General features: G+C 37.4%; 1 protein-coding gene across 1 annotated transcript in view; it reads right to left on the bottom strand.

Annotated features, from left to right (window-relative positions):
- Positions 1 to 6,495: 6,495 nt before the first annotated feature.
- Positions 6,496 to 23,388, bottom strand: part of LOC148755729 (nuclear pore complex protein Nup153-like) — an 89,926-nt gene continuing 73,033 nt past the window's right edge. The window contains exons 13-16 of the mRNA XM_088789797.1: positions 16,019 to 16,177; positions 15,364 to 15,444; positions 13,993 to 14,080; positions 6,496 to 7,388 (exon numbers count right to left, since the gene is read on the bottom strand). Coding sequence (XP_088645923.1) covers positions 6,496 to 7,388; positions 13,993 to 14,080; positions 15,364 to 15,444; positions 16,019 to 16,177 — 1,221 coding nt within the window. The remainder of the gene's footprint in view (positions 7,389 to 13,992; positions 14,081 to 15,363; positions 15,445 to 16,018; positions 16,178 to 23,388) is intronic.

Below are 23,388 nucleotides of genomic sequence, written 5' to 3'. Positions count from 1 at the left end.
TCCAAAGTGTTCATGGGTGTTCAACTTGTTTGATGGTAACACCTATATGTTGCCTTTTCTTTTGATGGATGAAATTTGGTTAGTGATAGAATTCTAGCTTCAAAGCCATTTTCATTTTGAGGACACTGCTCTACTGTTTTGAGCATTTGATGTTGCAAACTAAAAGTCGGGATGTAATCTAATCACTGTTCATGTGTGGCCAACAGCTCTTCTCTCTCTGAAAGCGTTCCGATTTTGGTTTTGGTGCCCTAAAATTTCAGTAATCTTTAGCAATGACTGCACTACTTCTATGTTTAAGACCAATGTCTTTCTGTACCTCTAGAAAATTTTCTGCTGTCACTTCTGTGACATTTCCTCCATAGTGCTCTCATCTTCTAAACACTCTTAGCCCAATGGAACTTGTGGATCTAGCTTAGATCAACCTCTCTGTACTTTTGCAGTGTGTTCTGCAAACTTCCTGTTCACTAATCTGATCATCAGCTATGGTTTTTCTGCTACTTGGTCCTTCCTCCAAGCTGTGGGTCCTTCCTCCTCCTTTTCTTGCTGTCCAAGATTAGACAGCCTAAACTGAAATGGAGCCAAAGAAATTGGATGCCTTAAACCAGAAGAAAGTCCAAACTGAAAATAATCATTCTTGCTTTTTTTTAAATACTTTTTATTTAAATTTTATTTTTTAATGGGATATATATGGCAAGCACGTCTCTTCCCAAGGCTGATGAGCTCCAAGTTGTTGTCTGTGGAGTACACAGCTCAGCTCTGGGTCCATTTCTCGCTTTTATTCTAAGTTGGAGGGGTACAGCCCACCATCCCAGTTGGACTTGAACCCACAGTCTTGTTATTAATTGCTGGAACTCTCACCAACCGTATAATCTGTCTGCCCATCTTACTGTCTTTTTTAGCTTCTTCAGGTTTAGAATCAGACGAAACTCTAAATTTGTAACGTCTTTTTGCCTTAGAAAATTTAATGTCATCATTCTTGCGTTTTAAAGACCCAGAATCTGATGACACGGTTATTTTCAAGCCTTCTGGCCCTCCAATTTGAACATATCTAGTGCTTGTTAAAATCTGTGAAGACGTAGATGAGGACGATGAGACAGGACGCTGGAAGGATGGGGCTGCTGGGTTTGAAGACGAGAAAGATGTGCCAAAGCCTTCAAACACATGAAAGACATGGAATTAATGATATCCTCACAAACAAATGTTAAACCTTATAAAGCAAAGGGGCAGAGGAATAACTTTGAAAAGTCCTACTTTGAGGAATTAGCATAAAATGACAGACGGCATTTTGTCAATATATATAAAAAATTAAAGGCATACATATCCTTTGACCCAGCAATTCTACCATTGAGTCTTTACTTTAAAGATAAACTGGGAGACATGGAAAATGCCATATACCATCCAGGTAGCCATAAGTGAAGACTGAAGAATATGTGTCCACGGTAATCCATGATAAAACCAAGGGGCAGAAAGGCAACAACGTACACAACCTTCACTCACAAGGTAGAGGGAAATAACAATATACAGAGTAAGAGCATATTTGCTTATGATGTCCACAGAGAAACTTTGAAACAGTTGTGAGAAAATCACCACAGCTATGGCTGTTGTTTGATAGGGGAGGAAGGAGGGAAAATGAGCCAATGGGGACAAGAGGTAGACTTTTCACTATGAATCTTCTCATAATTTGATTTTTAAGTCTTGTGAATGTGTTATTTACCCAAACATTTAAAAAAAAATCTGTTTTAGTGTCAACAACCTGAGGAATTACAGGAATAGAGCAATACTTCAAAACATAAACAATACTAAAGTATGATTAAAAGAAAAAAACGATGAATGTTTAAATTTTTAAAAATTTCTCACAGTAAAAGACACATTGCCATTACTCCCCCTCAAAATATTCCCCTTCACTTCACTCACGTTTGTCCCATCATTCTTGCCACTTACTGAAGCAGTTCTGAAAGTTCTCTTTCGTGAGTGTGTCTAGTTGCACTGTCATGGCTGCCTCGATATCCTAAATCATTTTGACTGTGGGGAAGAGCCAGAAGTCACATCATTCCAGATCTGATAAATAAGGTGGATGAGGAAAAGCCATAATGTTTTGACAAAAATTGCCATATACCAGAAGCGATGTGTGACACAGAGCATTATCATGATGGAGGATGATTTACGACACACTTTAAAACACACCTTCTCTCACCTGTAGCTCACACCTGACTAACTGCACTGAACAAGTTGAAACTTGTCACACACTGTTACTAAGGTTTGACGTGCTGCTTCCCATATTAAAGATCCCTGCCTTTCTGTTGGATGGCCCTCGACAGCAGCATTCGCTGTATTTGTTGATCACAATAGAAAGGCTCCGTGTCATACATCGCTTCTGGTACGGCAATTTCTGTCCAATGAAAACATTATGGTGTGTCCTCATCCACCTTCTTAAGGGGATCTGGCACGGTGAGACTCCTGGCTCTTCCCCAAATTCAAAATGAACATGAAAAGTAAACGTTTTGAATTGATTCAAGACATCTAGGAAGCCATGACAGAGCAACTAAAGACACTCACGAAAGGCGACTTCCAGAACTACCACAAGAACGATGGGATAAATGTGTTCAAAGTGAGGGGGAGGACTTTGAGGGGGATTAATGGCAATGTGTGTTTTACTGTAATAATTTTTGTTAATGTCAACATTCACCATATTTTTTTATCATACTTCACACTATAGTAACGAGACCAAAATCTTGGTTTCATAATGCTTTTCTGTAGCTGACTGAATAGAAATGAAGCACCTGACTGAGTGACTCAAAACAGGAATTGCTAAAGGGTCCACGATATTTATCCTGAGCTCTGCTAACCTGTGTATAAATAAAGACAAATGACAGACAAGCTTTCCAAGCCCTCATCTTCAGAAATCCCTCTTTAATGATTACACACCCTACTTTCTTACCCTAAGAAAATTAATTGAAAACCTGCATCAGATTTTCAGGAACTAATGACAATCCACCTGGACTCTAAAATACCTCAGGTGATATTACACAGAAAGCTAAAAGCAGAGGTGCCAAAGACAATAATTAGTTATCACCTCTGCCTCAAATGTTTAAATGCAGGGCAATTACTGTGCTACAGGTAGAGAATATGGGAACGGGACCATGATGTAACCGCTAAGGAAGGAACTAAAGGAGACTGGAAACAGCAATCTTCCTAAAGTCTTTCTCAAAAGTTTTCACTGCAATGTCTCTCATATGAAATATGGAATAATTCATATACGAATAAGAAGACTCGAAAATTCTGGTTCCACATACATTAGCATAAATTACTCTCAGAAGTTCTTCCTATGTTTATGTAACAAAATAATAAGAAAAATATTATTCTGGAACATACTCTGGGGAATTAAAGCCCAAGTCTAGATTACTTATAATAAAGTTCTAGGGGTATAAATTTCAGTCCCATAAAAGAAAGGAAATCCATCTAGATGCCAAAGGATTGTTAAAAGTTAAAATTAAAAAGCTAAAACTATCTCAAACTCAGTAACACGAGACACAATAGTTCTTTATCTAGCTGCAGAAAAGATACATCACTGCTGACAACCAAATAAATAATCCAAGTTCACAGTAACTCAGAGGTAAGTATGAACTAAAAGATGAGGACAATACCCCATTTTACATAACATTTCAATAGAGAATGAATAATTTTAAAACTGAAGCTTTTTGCAAACATGTCACTTTAAAATGGCAATACCAGGAGGCTTTTTACGAACTCCTCACCTTTAAACTCAGAATTTGTGCCTGGCTTTTCACTTTTACAGGTTACACATTCAATTGCATTTGCTTTATTCTGCACTAGGCAAACTTCACAGGACCAGCCTCCCTCGGGTTTCTTGAACTTATCCAATCCTAGGCAGCTTCCCGAGGAGAGAAACGCAGGGACAGTGCTGTTGATTGAAGAACGTACTGAATGGCCTAAAAAACAGTGGGGAAACACAGGAAAATTCTAATTTACTTTATGTCAATATCTTACTGACACCACTAAGTCTAAATGTTCAATTTTTATTAGTGTTTTTGATTAGGATAGAGACAATGCCAGAATATAAACATTACATTGTGAAAAACACCATAGCCATCTTAGAGTTCTTTGAATCTTATGAATCAGCAGCGCACACTCACCTTGCTCGGTGAGAAATACCCACTTAACCCTAAGTTAGAATAATAGCCATGGATTACCAAAAAATCATACACACAAATCAGAGCTGAACAGACGAAATTTTCCTTTAAAATATTTATCAAATTTCTTTAAACAGTAATGAATTACAAAACATAAGATGTAAATAGTAGGCAATATCCTAACACAGATAATACACAGCCACAGACCATGTTAAATGCAAGATTTCAAAGCACAGGTCACAACCTTTAAAATGATCACTTTTGCATTAAAGTGTTCTACTGTCCACTATTGAACACCTACTGTGTTCATGGCATTTCTATCATAAGCTAGCCATTTAACAGACATTTATTAAGCATCATAATGTACTTGGGATCTGGGGACATAAAGATGAATAAAATCTTGCTTAACTTCTAAAGTAAAACAAATACACAGTAGCATTTCACCCACATGGAAAGTGGTAAATGATCTAATACAAGAGGACAAAGAAGAAAGAAATGACTAAGGGGCATGCGGAGGATCCACACAGGTGAGATTTAAATTGTTAAGCAGAACTAGCAAGTATGTGTGGAGAGGAGGTAGCATAGGAAACATGGCTAAGCAAAGCACATGTATGCAGAAATAAAGTGCTAAGAGTGGAGCCTTTCATTCTGGAACCCCCAATTCTCTAAATGGTCTCCAGTTGATGTCGCTTCTCCCAGTGACCTGAGCTCACCATTTTATTGCCAATAAAACGGCTGCCTGAGTTTCCATCTTTGGTTCACTACCCATCTCACAAGCTCTCATCCACTTGGATGGTTTTAAATACAAAAAAAAAAACAGTTTCCTGACTTGTACCTACAATCCACACTTCTGAGCTTCATCCCCGTGGTCTCTTCACCATCCACCTGATTAGCTCGGCTAGATGGTTCGTCTTCCCTGACATGTTTCTCAAGCCGTCTTCATGCTCTATACCTGACTAGCCATCTGCTACTATTCTAGTTCAAGCTCCCTTTATTTCTTGAATTAGAGCCTTCTTATGGAGACGGCTGGTTTTGGTCCCTTAAATCCATCCTCCCAAGAAGCAACCAGTGTCATCATTTTCCTGTGTGGTTACTACTTCAAAAAAAATTAACTGCTGCAAAGTTTTATTGCTGCCACTCCCTTAATGGAACAGACCTCAGTGTTAAGAGGTCTTTTCTACTCACTCTGCACACTCATTTTCCATCATTATTATTCCCATGACATATTAGAAAACTGTTGAAACTCACAAATCTGTACCTCTAGCCCAGAAAGTCCATTATCAGTATATCCAAAGGCCTCACATGTATCTGAAAGTCAATGTCAGCAGCTTGAATCAACATGTCTTCCACTACACCTTATTCTACATCCTCACTTTGTGATTTCCTTCGCGCACATCACCATTATCTTTGTCTGTATTATCGACACGACTTCCTAAACTGTGCCCTGGTCTCCAAATTTTGTCACCTCCAAATGTGGCCCTCATAAAGCTACCAAGTGATTTATCAAATTACAATTTGATCGTATCACTTCTCTACTGAAAACGATGACTCATCTTTCACAGGATGATTTCAAGCTTCATTAGTACATGTATGAGCTACCGTTCCTTGTGTCTCACAATTTATTGCCTGACTCAAAGTTTTTTTCTCCCTTCAGCTCAGAATTAATTTCCCTTTCGTGCATCCATCAGAGCTTCTTTATTACTATTATTATTATTGTTATTGTTATTATTATTATTATTTTAGGGTAGGAAAGTTTTCAGGTGGGAAGAGAAAGATAATTCAGAATGAAGATTCTGAAATGTCATTCTCATGCAGATGTCCAAGGTCATAAAAACAGGGCTCAGAACTCCTGATATGATATGGGTCTAGGCTACAAACTCAAGAGCTTGTCAATGTAAACATAAAACTACACATATGCATCCCAGGATACTCATATCATGTTTGGTTAGGGTCCATGTCACCATATGTCTGAACAAAATAACTATATAATCATATTACAAAGACATAGCAGAGCCTTTTACAGATGTGAATATGTAGTAACTCTAATATTTGAACAGAGAAACAGGAGAAACTCAAACCTAACTCAACTTTTCTCGCTGCTTAAGATGGCTTTTTCATTGATGTTTCAGTAAATGACCTTCAAGGCAGTCGCTCTGGGAGCTAGCATACAGGTACAGGTATCACCATTAATATTGCGTAAGGCAATTAGTCTACCTCTTCATGAACACTTCTCTGGAAATACCGTACGTGTGCTGTGTATACGAGACACACCTCAGATTGAAAGACACAAGTGAAAGCGAGTATATCACATAGAAAGTGTCATGGGACAACGCAGCTGGACTCTTTAATACTTACCAGCTGTAGCAGATGTTTGAGATCCGACAGCAAAAATGGCCTCTGTTGGCTCGTCAGACTTCTGCTCTGATGGTTTTTCCACATTGGAACTCAGGGTCGAATTGGAAGAACTCCCACGTTTCCTTTGCTTAGAATTCACATGGGAAGTCACTGGTTGACTCTTTGGTTCTTCTTTGTCAGTCTTCTTCTGAAACTTTCGAGAAGTAGGAGTGACAGGGTCTCGATGTTTCTTTCCTGTTATTCCACAAACAGACAATGAGGCCGATGGCACAGGGGCAGGGTCCATATTGCCTAAAGTGACCTGTTTTTTGGTGACAAGTCTTTCTTCTTTTTTTGCTTCTGACGTCTCACATGTGAAAGGAGCCACTGAGGCAACATTGGTTTCTGTGGTTCCAACGTTGAAGCTGCCCTTGTGCTCGGAGCTCACTACGGAGCAGGTAGCAGCAGGGGTGGGGTTAATAACTCCCGTACCAAAGCTAACGCCTACAGATGAAGCTTTGGGTCCTTCCTTCTTCTTTTCTCGCTGCCCCAAATGAGACACCCCTGACTGAAGTGGCTCGAAGGGAGCTGGATGGCTTAAAGCAGAAGAAAGTCCAAACTGAATATTATCATTCTTATTGTCCTTTTTAACTTCTTTACGTTTAGAATCAGATGAAACTCCAAGTTTAAGATCTCCTGTTCCTTTAGGAGAATTAAAGTCTTCACTCGTAAGGCTCAAACACGCAAAACATGATGACAGATCTACTTCCCAGCCTCCCTGACCTCCGAGTTGAACCTCTCCAACACTTTTTAAAGTCTGCGAAGGCGCAGATGAGGACGACGGGACACCGAATTTCAACGATGCAGATGCTGGGTTCAAGAATGAGGAAGATGTGACAAAACCTTCAAAAATACGAAACATTTTGAATTAATGTTATCCTCTCAAACAAAATGTTAAACAGTACAAACCAAAAGGGGCAGAGGAATAACTTTGAAAAGGCCTATTAGCAATGGCAGGAAACATAAACTAAATTGCCCAAGACTCACCATGAGAACCATCCTGACAATTATACAAACACCACTTTTCATCTGTGAGACTGGCAGAGGTCACACAAGTTTGATAAACTTCGTGGACGATGAGACTAGGCATCACACACTCTTTATATGTAATAGGTGGGTGTGTGAAATTAGCACAAAATGACAGAAGGCATTTCTCAATATATTTAAAAAATTACAGAGATATATATTGTTAGATCCAGCAATTCTACGCGGAGTCTTTATTGTCAAGATAAACTCTGAGACATGGAAAATGCCATACGCCAGCCAGGCAGCCAGAAGTGAACATTGCAGAATATGTGTCAAGCTAATCCATTGTAAAATCAAGCGGCACAAAGGCAATAAGGTACACAACCTTCACAAACAAGGTAGAGGGAAATAACAATACACAGAGTAAGAGTACATTTGCTCATGATGTCCACAGAGAAACTTTGAAAGAGTTGTACGGAACTCATCATAGCTGTCACCATGTTTGATAGGGGAGGAAGAAGAGAAAATGTGCCAAAGAGATAGTCTTTTTACTGTGATTCCTGTCGTAATTTGATTTTTAAGTCTTGTGAAAGAATGTTTACCGAAGCATTTAACAAACTGAAACCCGTTTTTAGTCAAAGAACCAAAAGCAGTACAGGAGTGGAAGCCATACTAAAACGATAGAGAATACTCTACTGACAAGTCCAAAGTCGTGGTTTCTTAATGCTTTTCTGCAGGGGACTGAACTAGAAATGAAGCACTTGACTGAGTGCCTCAAAACAGGAATCATTAAAGGGTCCACGATATTCATCCTGAGGTCTGCTAACCTGTGTATAAAGACAAACGACAGCCAAGCTCTGCAAGGCCTCATCTTCAGAATTCCCCCTTTAAAGATTACACACCCTACTTTCCTACCCTAAGAAACTTAATTGAAAAATGGCATCAGATTCTCAGGAGCGAATGACTATCCACCTGGCCTCTAAAATACCTTAGGTGATGTTACAAAGAAAGCTAAAAATACGGGTGACAAATACAATAACTAGTTATCACCTCTGCCTCAAAGGGACACCTTTAAGTGTATGGCGATTACTGTACTACAGGTAGAGAACGTGGGAAGAGAACCAGGAGGTCCAGCTACAGAAGGAACTACAGGGGACCAAGAAGCAGCGATCTTCTGAAAGCTTGTGTCATTGTGTCAAAATTTGGACTGGAGTGTGTCTCATATGAAATATGAAATAATTCAGTCAGGAATATAAAGACTTGAATATTCTAGCCTCCAGATAGAGTACCATAACAAAATAGTAAGAAAATTATTATTCTGGGACATACTCTGGAAAATTAAAGCTTAAGTCTATATTGCTTACAATAAGGTCTAGGGGTATAAATTCCTCCATAAAAGGCAGGAAATTCATCTAGAAACCAAAGGTGGATAACAGTTCTCACTCAGGAACAAGTGTTAAATATGTCTTTTATGTCAGCATGTAACAGGTTCTATATTTATTACAAAATACCAATGAGAAATGTTCGAAAATACAAATGGGAATTTTTGCCGAACTCTACTGCCGATTTGCAGGAAAGCTACTAATTGTTATATGATGATCCTGTAGCCATCCGCCTACTTGAAGACTTTTTAGAAAGCTCTCCAATAATGTGTCAGTTCCAGTACTGTGTAGAGACAGGGCTGGTCACATTACGGGGTGAGTCACATGGCATGACTGACAGAAAACGGAGCACGCTGGCTCACTCTCACGTCACTATATGGGAGGTGAAGAGCATCTCTTACAATCGAAACAGCATAGAGAGACCGTGATTAAATTTGCTCAGTCCCTATCTCACTTTCGTTCCTTTCCAAATAGTATATACTTTTTATTTTCTTTCAAGGGTGTTTCAAAATATCCAAGTAAGTATTTAATAGACAAAAACTACTCATCCCTATTTGCTAAACTCTCACTAGTCTTTTTTCAGGGTTTTTTTTCCATTTTGGTGTCAATTTATCATTCAAAATTGTTCAATTTCTGATTCTTTGTTTGTCTGACAACATCTATATGTTGCCTTCCCTAATGATTAGTGAAATTCGGCTAGTGACACAATTCAAGGTTCAAGGCTATTTTCACTTTGAGGACACTGCTCTACTGTTTTGAGCATTCAATGCTACAAACTAAAAGTCAGAATGTAATCTAATCACTGTTCATGTGTGACCAAAAGTTCTTCTCTCTCTGAAAGCATTCCGATTTTGGCTTTGGTGCCCTAAAATTTCAGTGATCTTTAGCAATGACTGCACTACCTGGATGTTTAAGACCAATGTCTTTCTGTATCTCCATGAAATTTTCTGCTGTCACTTCTGTGACATTTCATCCATAGTGCTCTCATCTTCTAAACACTCTTAGCCCAATGCATTAGGACAAAAAAATAACACAAAAACTTCATACTCACAAATCAGAGCCAAAAAGACTAAATTTTCCTTAAAATTCTTTGTTAAATTTCTTCAAACAGTATAGCATTAAAAAACACAAGATAGAAATTGTAGGCACTATCCTAACACAGAAACTACATAGCCACAGGCCATATTAAAGTCAAGATTTCAAAGCATTGGTCTCTGACTTTGAAACGATCAATTTTGCATTGCAGTGTTCTATTGTCCACTTTGCAGTTCATCTTGACACACCTACTGTTTCCGTGGCATTTCTGTTATTAGCTAGCCATTTAATGGGCATTTATTAAGCACCAAAACGTACTTAGGCTCCTGGGACATAAAGATGAATAAAATGTTGCTTAACTTCTAAAATAAAACAAATGCACAGTAGCACCATCACCCACATGGAAAGTGATAAATGATGTAATACAAGAGGACAAAGAAGCAGCAAAGGACTAATAGGCAGGAGGAGGATCCACAGAGGTGAGATTTACATCTTTAAGTAGAACTAGCAAGTTTGGGTGGAGAGGAGGCGACATAGGAAACATGGCTCAGCAAAGCACATGTATGCAGAAATACAGTGCTTCTGTTCTGGAACCCCCTTTCTCTAAGTGGTTTCCAGTTGATGTCACTTCTCCCAGTGCCCTAGCTCACCATTTTATTGCCAATAAAACGACACCATGAGGTTCCATCTTTGGTTCACTGCCCATCTCTCAAGCTCTCATCCACTTGGATGGTTTTAATCACCAACAAAATAGTTTCTTGACTTGTACCTACAATCCACACTTCTGAGCTTCATCCCCATGGTCTCTTTCCACTATTCACCTGATTAGCTTGGCTAGATGGCTCGTCTTCCCTGACATATTTCTCTCACCTTCTTCATTCTCTTTTCCTGACTAGCCTTCTGCTGCTACTCTAGCTCAAGCTCCGCTTATTTCATGAAAGAGCCTTTTTATTGAAACCCCTGGGTGGTCCCTTAAATATATCTTTCCAAGAAGCAACCAGTGCCATGATTTTCCTGTGTGGTTATTCCTTTAAAAAATTAACTGCTCCAAAGTTTTATTGCTGCCAATCCCTGAAGTTAGCAGACCTCAGTTTAAGGCTGTTTTCTCTATTCACTCTGCTCATCTCACATTGTCACTTTTATTCCCATGACATATTCTGAAAGTGTGGGCTAATGACTCACAAATCTGTACCTCTAGCCCTGAGAGTCCATTATCAATATGTCCAAAGGCCAAAGGCCTCACATAACTCTGAAAGTCAATTTTACAGCTTGAAATCAACACGTCTTCAACTATACCTCATTCTACACCCTCACCCTTATGTGATTTCTTTAGTACACATCACCATTATCTTTGCCTGTATCATCGACACAACTTCCAAATCTGTCTACTTGTCTCCAAATTTTGTCACCTCCAAATCTATCCTTCATGAAGCTACCAAGTGATTTATCAAAATACAAGTATGACCATATCTCTCCTCTACTTAAAAAGATGGCTCATCTTTCACAGGATGAATTCAAAGTTCATTAATACAGGTATGATGTTCTTTTGCTTGTGTCTCACAATTCAATGCCTGATTCAAAGTTTTATCCTCCTCTAAACTCAGAATTAATTTCACTTTCCTGCATGCATCTGGATTTTATTATTACTATTATTAGTAGTAGTAGTATTATTAGAGGAGTGGTGTCAGTTGAGGAGAAAAGATAATTCAGAATGAAGATTCTGAAATCTCATTCTCATGGAGAGATCCAGTAGGAATTAGAAATATGGCTCAGAACTTGTGTTCAGACAGGGGTCTAGGCTAAAAACTCAGGAGCTTGTCATTGCAGACATAAAACTACACACATAATTCCCAGGATGCTTATGTCCTTTTTCCTTTTCTTTTTTTTTTTTTTTTTTTTTTGTGTGTGTGTGTGTCCGTGTCATCATTTATCCATATATCAAATAACTGTATAGTTATGTAAATATTATATAATATAAAAATGATCATGAAGTACAAGGAGTTTCCAATTAAAAATGCATACAAGAAGGAGGTTAAAGTGTATACTGGGCTGACTAACACACAGCCTGTCCTAACATACCATGAAAATCTAGCCCCAAGAATGTCATTTTAACCATAGGATAGAAAACTTAAGATTATGATGAAATGCTCATTTCAAAACATTTTATATATTCAGGTTGTTCTTAGGCTTATTTTCCCTAGGCATATTAGCAAAATTCCATTTTGTTCTAATTTGAAAAATAAACATGATAATAAACTAGCCTGGGTTCCTTCATTATGAAGAGGAGAATTAGGTAAATGTTATGCCTACTGTATGCCAGGATCACACCAAAATTACAAATAAGTTATAAAAGTATCAACTTCAAGAATCATCTGTAGACTAGCTGAACAGAACCCCTATAACTAAGGATGTAAAGAAGAGGCCACATTGAGACTAATAGGAGGGGCAGAGAGGCGAAATGGGCTGACTCCAAATCCACAGATAGGGGTTAAACACTGGGAGAGACACCTCACTGGAGAAGGTCCTCCCAGAAGATGAAGGTGCCCAAGGCCCTCGCCAGGTTCCAGAGCCCAGGGGCCTTGTGCCAGGAAGAGGAGTTCCCACAAAATCTGGAAGTGAAAACCAGCCAGGACTCTGTCGGCCCATCCTGTTGAGATGGTAGGCAGCTGGAAACCCAGAGGCCCTCTTAAAGGGCCAGCACACAGACTCACTCACTTGGTCTCTGGTGGAGGGGTGACAATTTGAGAGGAACCAGAGATGTACTGGGGAAGACTAAGTAGTGAGGCTTCTGAGTGAGGGCTGGAAGGATGGAAGTTATTACCTCAGTGTGGACCCTGCTTCATGTGTAGCCCAGAGGAGGGAGCCATCTTTCCTATGTTGAAAACTCATCAAAGGGCTAAATCTCAGGCTGCACTGATCTGGTAGAATCCTTGTCCCACACAGCTAGTGCTGCATCATTGAAGGCACGCTCAACAACCGCTATACCACCAGGCCTGCAAAGGATGCTGTCTCAAAGGATGAGCCTTATGAGCAGCCAGAAGGTGGCAATAGGCCTAGGGGGTCATGAGCCTTTGCTAAGCGGTCCCAGGTCCTCTATTGGTAGCAGCCAGCCTTGGTTCACAGCGAGGCCTCACCCACATGCCTCTAAGACCAGTATGGGCAGGAACCAATCACATACAGCTTTGTGAATTCTGATGTCTCAGCCTGTAATACCCATTCCCTCACTCAACACATTCTGTCATTCCAGCTACCTCACGCCCCATAAAAGATCACTCAATGTCTTCCTGCTACATTCACGTTAACATAGAATTCTTTAGTATAGCATTCAAGAATTTTTAGAATCTAAAGCTACCTCTCAAACTCTTGACAAACTATTTGCAATTTTCAAACTATGTCATGCTTTTTCTCTTGTTTCTGTACCCTTGCATTTACTGCTCTCTTCTTCAATAAAATGTTCAAAAATTCTTGACTTAAGTAACTCAGCCCAGATGATTCTCCATGTCCTAAACACTAAGCACTTGAAAGGAAACCACTACTATCACATCAAAATCCAATTAATAAATTAATTTCCTGATGATTCATTTACTTCCCTCAATTAGGTCCATTTCTTGAGTTTACAAATTCTGAAAAGAGGCCGATTTGCAGAGGCAAGTATAACCCTGACACATAAAAACGCTTGTGAACTGAACAGTAAAACTAAAGATAAAATCCACTGCAATTATCAGGTAGACAACCCTAGAATTTCTTAGAATGAGATTTCATTTATAATGGTATTCTGTCACCTTATTTTGACTAAATAAAGACAATGGGTGAATCTGCTCTTGTCACTATCCCCCTCACAACCAACCTGTAACACTAACATTTAGGGAGCTAAGTAAGTATCTCTGAGGTTAATTACTAAGACCAGTGTCAAAAAGTTGATATTAGCTACTGTTTGCTTTTCTGAGTTAATTTCAATCAAATGAAGGCATTTATAGGAATCCCCAAAGGTTAAAGAATTTGAAATACTAATCAAATATCTCTAACTATTTTTATGTAAAATTTTATGAGAAATTTTTACTCACCTGAACTACTTGTAATTGGTCCTGAATTACTACTAGAGCCAGAAAGTTCTGCTGTTTTTGCAACAGGCCCCGTAAATGTAACCCCAATCTGTCAAGAGAAAAGTGATCCTTTAAGTGTCAAATTAGTTTTAAACAGATCTCAAATATAGAGATTTGTCATTCCAAGCCAAAAATATATTTAATTTCATTTGTTCTAAGATTTACAGCTACTTTGTTTTTTGGTCTTTTATTTTAGCTTTTATTACTATTTCATCTAAAATAGGAAAATTGGACTGGATAATGGGATTCTTCCAATTCTAACATTGCTTAAATTTGTGAAAATATTTTTTATTAGTATCAGTTGTACAAAACCGCGTAATAGTTAGACATTTATACCCCTCGCAAAGTGGGAGCCCCTCTCCCCCAATCCACTACCCCTCTGACATTGTATACAGCTGTTACAGTTCCCCTGATTCACAGGTTTTCATATTTTATAATCTCTAAATTTGGGATGTTTCTTATAAAAAATGGTGTGTCATAGAATAACAGCTGTGGTTTTAATATCACAAGTATTTTCTTAGGCAGTACATAATGCCCAATTATGGGTTTCTAAGTGTCATTTTCTAATAAAGAGTATGAGACTTTTGGGCAACGTACAGATGTCAGACATGCAGCACAGCAACCATAAAATGAGTGGTGACAGTAAACAAGGAAATAGTGAAAAACAAAGGGCGAGATATGAAATTGATAAACATGCCAAGTAAGGGTGGGGTAAACTGGACGCTGACTGATCTCAGTCTTTTCTAAAATATTTCTTTCTTTACTATGAAGAAATAAACACAAAATATGTTTATAAAATCCCAAATGTTTTCTAGGTCAAACGCAATTCAAGAAAAATATTAACTAACAGCATTATGATTTAATTGATTAGGTACTAACTTAATTGGATCTAAGACCAAGAGAAAAATGTAACAGCAATTAAAGGATAGTCTGGGTGGTTGCGGAAATCTGAGTATGGACTATTTTATTACTATATCATGTTAATTTTTGAGGGTATAGCAACCATGTTGTGCGTATGGAAAGGAATGTCCCACTACTCCAGGGATACATGGAAAAGCATTAGGGTATTAAGATGTCTGCATCTTAACTTTCAAATGGTATGTGAAAAAATATACATGTTTGTCTGTGTGTGTATATATATGTATATGTATACATATATAAAAGAAAATACATCAACGTTCACTCATTCAAGTTTTCTATACATTATAATTTTTGTTGTTATTGGAGGAAAAGTAATGGTATTTGTTACCACCAAAGGCATCTTGCATTTAATAAAAATACATTATGCCTTTAAAACCCATACATATGAAATATTCCTCAGCTACTACTTACATCTGCCTGAGTAGATTGCACAATTGGAGTTGAAATGCTAGATATAAAATGGCCAGAGTTGTTTGAAGAGGTCATTTGTACCTGGTTTTCAAAATCATTAAAAGACATACAAAAACAGCTTTTTAGAAAAAGAATTTTACAATCAAATAGGTCTTAAGCAAATTAATTTTTCCTAAGAAGCCAAAAGCAAATATGTCCTCTTTTAGATTTAAAAATTACTTTTTAACTTCTAAAAATACCGAAGTTACTGCTATGAAATCTGCCTTCCTCTTGGAGGAGGAGTATACACTGTTTTGAAGATGGATATTTGTCTAATGGAGTAAAGTAGCATCCGGAACTACATGTTCACAAAAAGTAAAACTCAAAAGCATAAAAATTTCACAAGCAAATTAAAGATATGAATCCTACTTGAGAAATAAAAAGCATACATCTCTTCTAACGGAAAGAAAAGCATCTTCATTGGAAACAAATTTACAATCCCTACTGTATTGCATGAGAAGTGATGAACAATCCCATTATAATGTATCCCATTATAATGTACAGTAAAGAAAAGAAAATACCATTTCAACTTTTGGCCTCTTATAAAAATTAATCACTGCTTCAAACTTAGTATAAGATTTTATAGAATAAACAATAAGAAAGAACAAAAATCAACTCTATATGTACAATGGTTTGGTATCTTGTTTGTTAATGACTGTGCAGCACTAATCAGTGATGGAAAAGAAGTTATAACAGATGAACTAAATTTTATGGGAGGCCATGAAGAACTGGTGACGGGTAGAGTGATTCTCAGTAATACTAGTATTTGCATTTCCTAGAATACAATATGACTTATAATGATATACTTCATCTTTTCTGTCATTCTTCTATCTATACATTTTTTCAGGTAGAATTTATATAGTTAGAGGTAAACTTAGAACATGGAGAAGGCAGCATCATGCAGTGTTAATTAACAATGTGAGCTCTTGAATCAAAAAAACTACACAAGATTTGAATCCCAGCTGTGCCAGTAGCCACCAATGTGACTGCAACCTTAATTGATGTAAGTGTCTATCTCCTACTTGGTGAAAATGAGGGAAAAAATAATACACCACAGTGGTGGTATTAACATGAAATGCAAAGTTATATGTGGTCATGGCATATAAAACAAGCATTTAATAAATGTCATTTCTCATGAGTTTGGTGAACTGCCTTGCTTTTTAACCTAATATAGCAAAGCCCCCCCCCCCCGAGTCTCAAATAACCCCGATTAAGAATAAAAATTAATTCCGCCTCTGTTCATGGAGGAATAGATCATATATGTCAATTCCCTGACTTTACAATTACAAACTCCTGACAAAATATTAAAGTAACCATCTGAAACATCAAAGAGTAAACAATAACAAGAAGAACCTGGAGGGGAGAAGACACCTCAAGAAAAGAGAAGCACCGAGTGAGTTTCCTGTTCTCTTTATGAGTTGGGACCACTAAACACTTGAAATTCAGAGATAAAAAGACAAATGTGCTGGTTGAGGAATTCGAGCATAGACTAGGTGACCACAGCAGATGGAAAATGACAGGAGATGCAGGACTAAAGAGCCACAGGAGGGGAACCCCCGGTCTGCATGTAAGTGTCCAAATACCTGACAGACCTGTAAACTACATGAGTCTAAAATGGACGGACGTCAAACAGTCAACTCAGACTGAAGAGTCTCAGCTGCTGCCCACCACAGAGGAGACAGGGTTTGAGTTCAGGTAAGTTCACTGCCACTAAAACAATCTGAATAACTTCAAATGTGTACAGTTAATCATACATAAACCACACCTCAGTAAAGTTTACCTCCTCCAAAAAGGAAAAATAAAGACACGTTCATAGAAAAGAAACCTAAGCACTGAGTGAGTTTCCTGTTCTCTTTATGAGTTGGGACCTGTAAGAGAACCTGTTGTAATAAAACCTGCTATATGAGGTCTTCAGGATGAAGAGAAATGATACCAAATGGGAACTCAGATTTCTGGAAAAAATGGAGAATACGTGACAAATCATTTGAAAAAAATTAAAAATCCATTATTTTTCACAAAATTCCTTTAAAATATGAAGGTCTGAAAATTAAGTTCACAAAGGAGTTGCAGTGATGTTGCTAAACTTTTTTGATATCAGAGGAATTATTCATTATGAATTTATACCAACTGGACAAACAGTTAACCAAGAGTACTATTCGGAAGTACTGAAAAGGCTGTGTGAAAAAGTTAAACAAAAATGACCTGAACTTGTTGCCAACAATTCATGGCTCTTGTATCACGACAATTCACCAGCTCATAAGGTAATGTCTGTAAGGGATTGTTTAGCTAGTAATAAATAACTGTATTGGAACACCCTCCCTACTCACCTAATCTGGCCCCCAATGAATTCTTTCTCTACTCAATGATAAAGTAAATGTTGAAAGGAAGACATTTTGATGACATTGAGGATGTCAAGGGTAATACGACGACAGCTCTGATGGCCATTCCCGAAAAAGAGTTCCAAAATTGCTTTCAAGTGTAGGTTAGACGCTGGCATCACTCTATAACTTACCAAGGGGAGCACTTGGAAGGTGATTGTAGTGATATTCAGTAATGAGGCATGTGGCACTTTTTCTAGGATTAGTTCATGAACTTAATTGTCAGAAGCATATACATAATCGGATAAAGCAAAAATTGCAGGCTGTGGGTTTATAGCCAATGTATCTAGATGTAATAAAAATGACAGCATAAGATCCCATGAAAAGGGGTGGTAAATCAAACTATGAAGGTGCAAGATTCTTACATTTTGAAAGGAGTGGCACAACATTAACACAAAGTAGAATGGAAAAGAATGTTAAGGACATATATCGTAATCAAGAGAAACCACTAAGTAACATCAAGAGATAGAGAGAAAAAGTCAACAAGTAATGAAAACAATTAAAAAATGCTTGGCCTTCATCAAACTATGTTAATACCTACATGAAATATAAACATTCAAATTAAAAGGCAGCAATAGATGAAAAGACAAGATTCAACTGCATGCTGTCTACAAGAGACTTATTTTAAATCTAAAGACACAGCTTGAAAGTTTATGGACGGAAAAGCTAGAACCTGTGTTTAGTAAGCAAAAGGAGGCTTATTTTAGTAAGAGAACGGCTGGCTATTGACGACCAGATAAAATAGATTTCAAGACAAAAGATATTTTCCTTTTTATTTTTAAAGGGCATTTACTAATATTAACAGGGCACATCATTCAGGAGCCATACTAGATGTAAAGTGCATGCTGCACTACAGGCTTCAAAATATGCGAAGCAAAAATTGACATAATAGAGGGGGAAAGACATATGCACCAAATGAAAGATGACAATTTTAATTCATATCTCGCAACAATTTTAATGGAATAATGAATCACCACCCCCTAAAAACACATTCAGCAAGAACACAAAAGATATAAGAAATACTATCAGTCATCTTATCTGACTTCTAGAGGTCACAATAACTAACAACTGTAAATATACCTTCTTCAAAATTCATCTAGCAAACCATACACTGGGATAAAAAACAACTGTCAATACACTTCAAAACATGAAAATCATGATAAAATCAGTTTTAATCAATGAATCAAATAAGAAATCAATAAGGAAATTAGAAAACAAAACAAAACACTATTTTAATATTCTAACAGATAATAGAATTTCCTTGCAGCCTGAGAAAAGGCAAACACTTCTTAGGACACAAAGAACAGTAAAAATAATGGGAAAAATACACAAATTCAAACGTCATAAAATTTAGAACATCTAGTGATCAAAAAATACTGTTAAGAAAGTAAACGGAGAATTAACAGTAGATTAGATGAAGCAGTGATTTACAAGGTAAAGTAGCAGAAAACAACCAAGCAGAACAGCAAAAAAAGAAAAAGAAAAAGAACTACGAAAAAATGAAAAGAGTTTACGGGGCTTATGGGACATCAAGAGTACCAACATTTGCATTATGCAGGTACCAGAAAAAAAAAAAAAAAAAGAAAGAAAAAAAAACAGATAGAGCAAGGGATTGAAAACCTATTTGGAGAAATAATGACGGAACACTTCCTAACATGATGAAGAAAGTCGACATACAAGCCTAAGAAACGCAGAGTCCCAAACAAATGAACCCAAAAGGCCCATACCAAGACATATCATAATTAAAATGCCAAAGATTAAAGACAAAGAGAGAATCCTAAAAGCAGCAAGAGAAAAGCAATTAGCCACCTACAAGGGAGCTCCCACAAGTCCATCAGCTGAGTTCTCAACTCAAACTTTGCAGGCCAAAAGGGATTGACAGGAAATACTCAAAGTGATGAAAAAGCAAGGACCTACAACCAAAATTATCCACGAAGCAAACCTATGAGTTCTGACACTTGAGTTCGAGAACTCATCCTAGCCTAGAAAAAGTGTTATATGACTCGTTGCTGAATATCACTACATCACCTTTGAAGTACTCCTCTAGGGAAGCTATACATAAATGCTAGTGCCTAGTCCACCCTTCAAAGTATTTTTGGAGCTCTTTTTCTGGAATGCCCACCAGAGCTGTCATCTTATTACCCTAGATGTCCTGACTGTCATCAAAATATCTTCCTTTCAATATTTCCTTTATCTTCGGGTAAAGAAAGAAGTCATTGGGGTCAGATCAGGTGAGTAGACAGGGGGTTTCAAAACAGTTTTTGCTTACCGGATAAAAATTCCCTAACAGACAGTGCCATGTGAGCTAGTGCATTGTTGTGATGCAAGAGCTACTTTGGGACCTTTATTTTTTTATTTTTTTTATTTCTTTTAATTTATTGGGGTGACAATTGATATTAAAATTAAATAGATTTCAGGTGTACAATTCTGTATTACATCACCTTAAATCCCACTGTGTGTTCAACACCCAGAGTGAGTTCTCCTTCCAACACCATATATTTGATCCCTCTTACCCTCATCTCCCACCCCCCACCTCCCTTACCTTCTGGTAACCACTAAACTATTGTCTGTGTCTATGAGTTTTTGTGTCTCATTTGTTTGTCTTGTTCTCTTGTTGTTTTGGGTTTATATACCACATATCAGTGAAATCATATGGTTCTCTGCTTTTTCTGTCTGACTTATTTCGCTTAGCATCATACTCTCAAGATCCATCCATGCTGTCACAAATGTTCCTATATCATCTTTTCCTACCGCCGAATAGTATTCCATTGTGTGTGTTGAACCATCCTTGTGCCCCAGGGATGAACCCCACTTGGTCGTGATGAATAATGTTTTTAATGCATTTTTGTATTCGATTTGCTAGAATTTTGTTTAGGATTTTTGCATCTGTATTCATCAGAGATATTGGTCTGTAGTTTTCTTTTTTTGTGTTGTCCTTACCAGGTTTTGGTATCAGGGTAATGTTGGCCTCATAAAATGAGTTAGGGAGTACTGTCTCTTCTTCAATTTTTTGGAAGAGTTTGAGCAGGATTGGTATTAGATCTTCTTTGAAGGTTTGGTAGAATTCACTAGTGAAGCCATCTGGTCCCGGACTTTCGCTCTTGGGAAGGTTTTGGATGGCTGATTCAATTTCATTACTGGTGATCGGTCTGTTTAGATTTTCCAGTTCTTCATGGTTCAGCCTTGGAAGGCTATATGTTTCTAAGAACTTGTCCATTTCTTTTAGGTTATTGAATTTGGTGGCATATAGTTTTTCATAGTATTCTTGGATGATCCTTTGTATTTCTGTGGTGTCCGTTATAACTTCCCCTTTTTCATTTCTGATTTTGTTAATTAGTGTCTTCTCTCTTTTTATCTTAGTGAGCCCAGCCAAGGGTTTGTCAATTTTGCTAATCTTTTCAAAGAACCAGCTCTTTGCCACACATTTTTTTCTATTGTCTTTTTGTTCTCTAGTTCATTTAGTTCTGCTCTGATTTCTGTTATTTCCTTTCTTCTTCTGACCTTGGGTTTCGCTTGTTCTTCTTTTTGTAGTTCTTTAAGGTGTAACGTGAGGTTATTTATTTGGGAGTTTTCTTGTTTCTTGAGATAGGCCTGTAATGATATAAACTTCCCTCTTAAAGCTGCTTTTGCTGCATCCCAAAAATTTTCGTAGGATGTATTTTCATTGTCATTTGTTTCTATGTATCTTTTGATCTCTCCTCTAATTTCTTCTTTGACCCGGTCGTTCTTTATAAGTATGTTGTTTAATCTCCATGTATTTGTGTGTTTTTTCTGCTTTCTTTTTGCAGTTGATATCCAATTTCAAAGCCTTGAGGTCAGAGAATATTCTCGGTATGATTTCAATCTTCTTGAATTTGCTGAGGCTGATTTTATGTCCCAATATATGGTCAATCCTTGAGAATGTTCCATGTACACTAGAAAAGAATGTATAGTCTGATGTTTTAGGATTAAGTGCTCCATTATGTCATTTATGTCCATTTCATCTAATGTGTCATTTAGTGTCTTCGTTATTCGAAATAACGCTATTTCGTTATTTATTTTCTGTTTGGACGATCTATGCATACCTGTCAATGATGTATTTGGGTCCCCTAGTATAATTGTGTTTTGGTCAATTTCTCTCTTTAGTTCTGATAGTAGTTGCTTGGTATATTTCAGTGCTCCCAGATTGGGGGCATAGATATTGATGACTGTTATGTCTTCTTGTTGTATAGTCCCCTTTACCATTATGAAATATCCATCTTTGTCTCTTGTTATCTTTTTCACCCTGAAGTCTCTTTCATCTGATATCATGATAGCTACACCTGATTTTCTCTGGGTACCATTTGCTTGGAGTGCCAATTTCCACCCTTTCATTTTGAGTCTATGCTTGTCCTTGTACCTGAGATATGTCTCTTGGAGACAGCTTATGGTTCAGTTTAGTTTTTTGATCCAATCTGTTACTCTGTGCCTTATTATTGGTGAGTTCAGTCCATTTACATTTAGGGTGATTATCGATATGTGAGGATTTCCTGCCATTCTATCTTTAGTTTTCTGGTAAGGCTGTGTCTCCATTGTTTCTTTGTCTTTTTGTTGTTGTCTATTATTCCTGTGTGGTGGTATTCTATGATGTTTCTCTCTGTTTCTTCTTTTATTACAGTATATATTTCAGTTCTGGATTTTTTTTTTTTTTTTGAGTGGTTACCCTTAAGTTTATGTAAAAGAAAGTTTGATATTTAGAGTATTCCATTTTCTTCAGCACACTTACTTTCTCCATTCACATATTCCGGTTCAGGCCTTTACTCTCCCCCTTTTTGAGTTTTGGTTGCCACAAATTGTCCCTGTTGATGGTGGTCGAATAGCCTCCTTTAGTATTTCTTGTAGTGCAGGTCGTGTATTAGAAAATTCCCTCAGCTTCTGTATGTCTGGAAAGGTCTTTATTCCTCCTTCATATCTAAAGGATATCTTTGCTGGATATATTATTCTTGGCTCATGATTTCTCTCTTTCAATAGTTTGAATATTTGGTTCCACTCCCTCCTGGCTTGTAGAGTTTCTGCTGAAAAATCTGATGATAATCTGATGGGCTTTCCTTTGTAAGTTACCGTCTTCTTTTCCCTGGCTGCCTTGAGGATTCTTTCTTTGTCGTTGATTTTAGACAGCTTCAATACAATGTGCCTTGGAGAAGGCCTGTTGGGATTGAGGTAACTAGGTGTTCTATTTGCTTCTTGGATTTGAGGGTCAAGTTCTGTCCACAAGTTTGGGAAGTTCTCATCGACAATTTGTTTGAATATATTCTCTGTTCCCTTCTCTCTTTCTTCTCCTTCTGGTATGACCATTATTCTTATGTAGCTCTTTCTGATGGAGTCAGAAAGTTCTTGTAGAGTTCTTTCATTTCTTTTAAGTCTCAAGTCTCTTTCTTCTTCTATGTGTGTCATTTCCAGGTTCCCATCTTCGATGTCACTGATACTTTCCTCCATCTGGTCAACTCTACTAACTAAGCTGGTTATTTCCTTCTTAATTTCTTCTATTGAGTTTTTAATCTCCAGAAATTCTATTTGGTTCTTTTTTGAAATTTCAATCTCTTTGGTAAAATGCTCTTGTTCTTCTTCGATTGTGTTTCAGAGTTCTTTA

This window comes from Rhinolophus sinicus, chromosome 14, assembly GCF_057876585.1.
Source record: "Rhinolophus sinicus isolate RSI-liver-muscle chromosome 14, RSI-T2T, whole genome shotgun sequence".
Lineage (NCBI taxonomy): Eukaryota > Metazoa > Chordata > Mammalia > Chiroptera > Rhinolophidae > Rhinolophus > Rhinolophus sinicus.
Note: the sequence above shows the minus strand (reverse complement) of the source record. Positions and strands in the feature narration are given on the sequence as shown.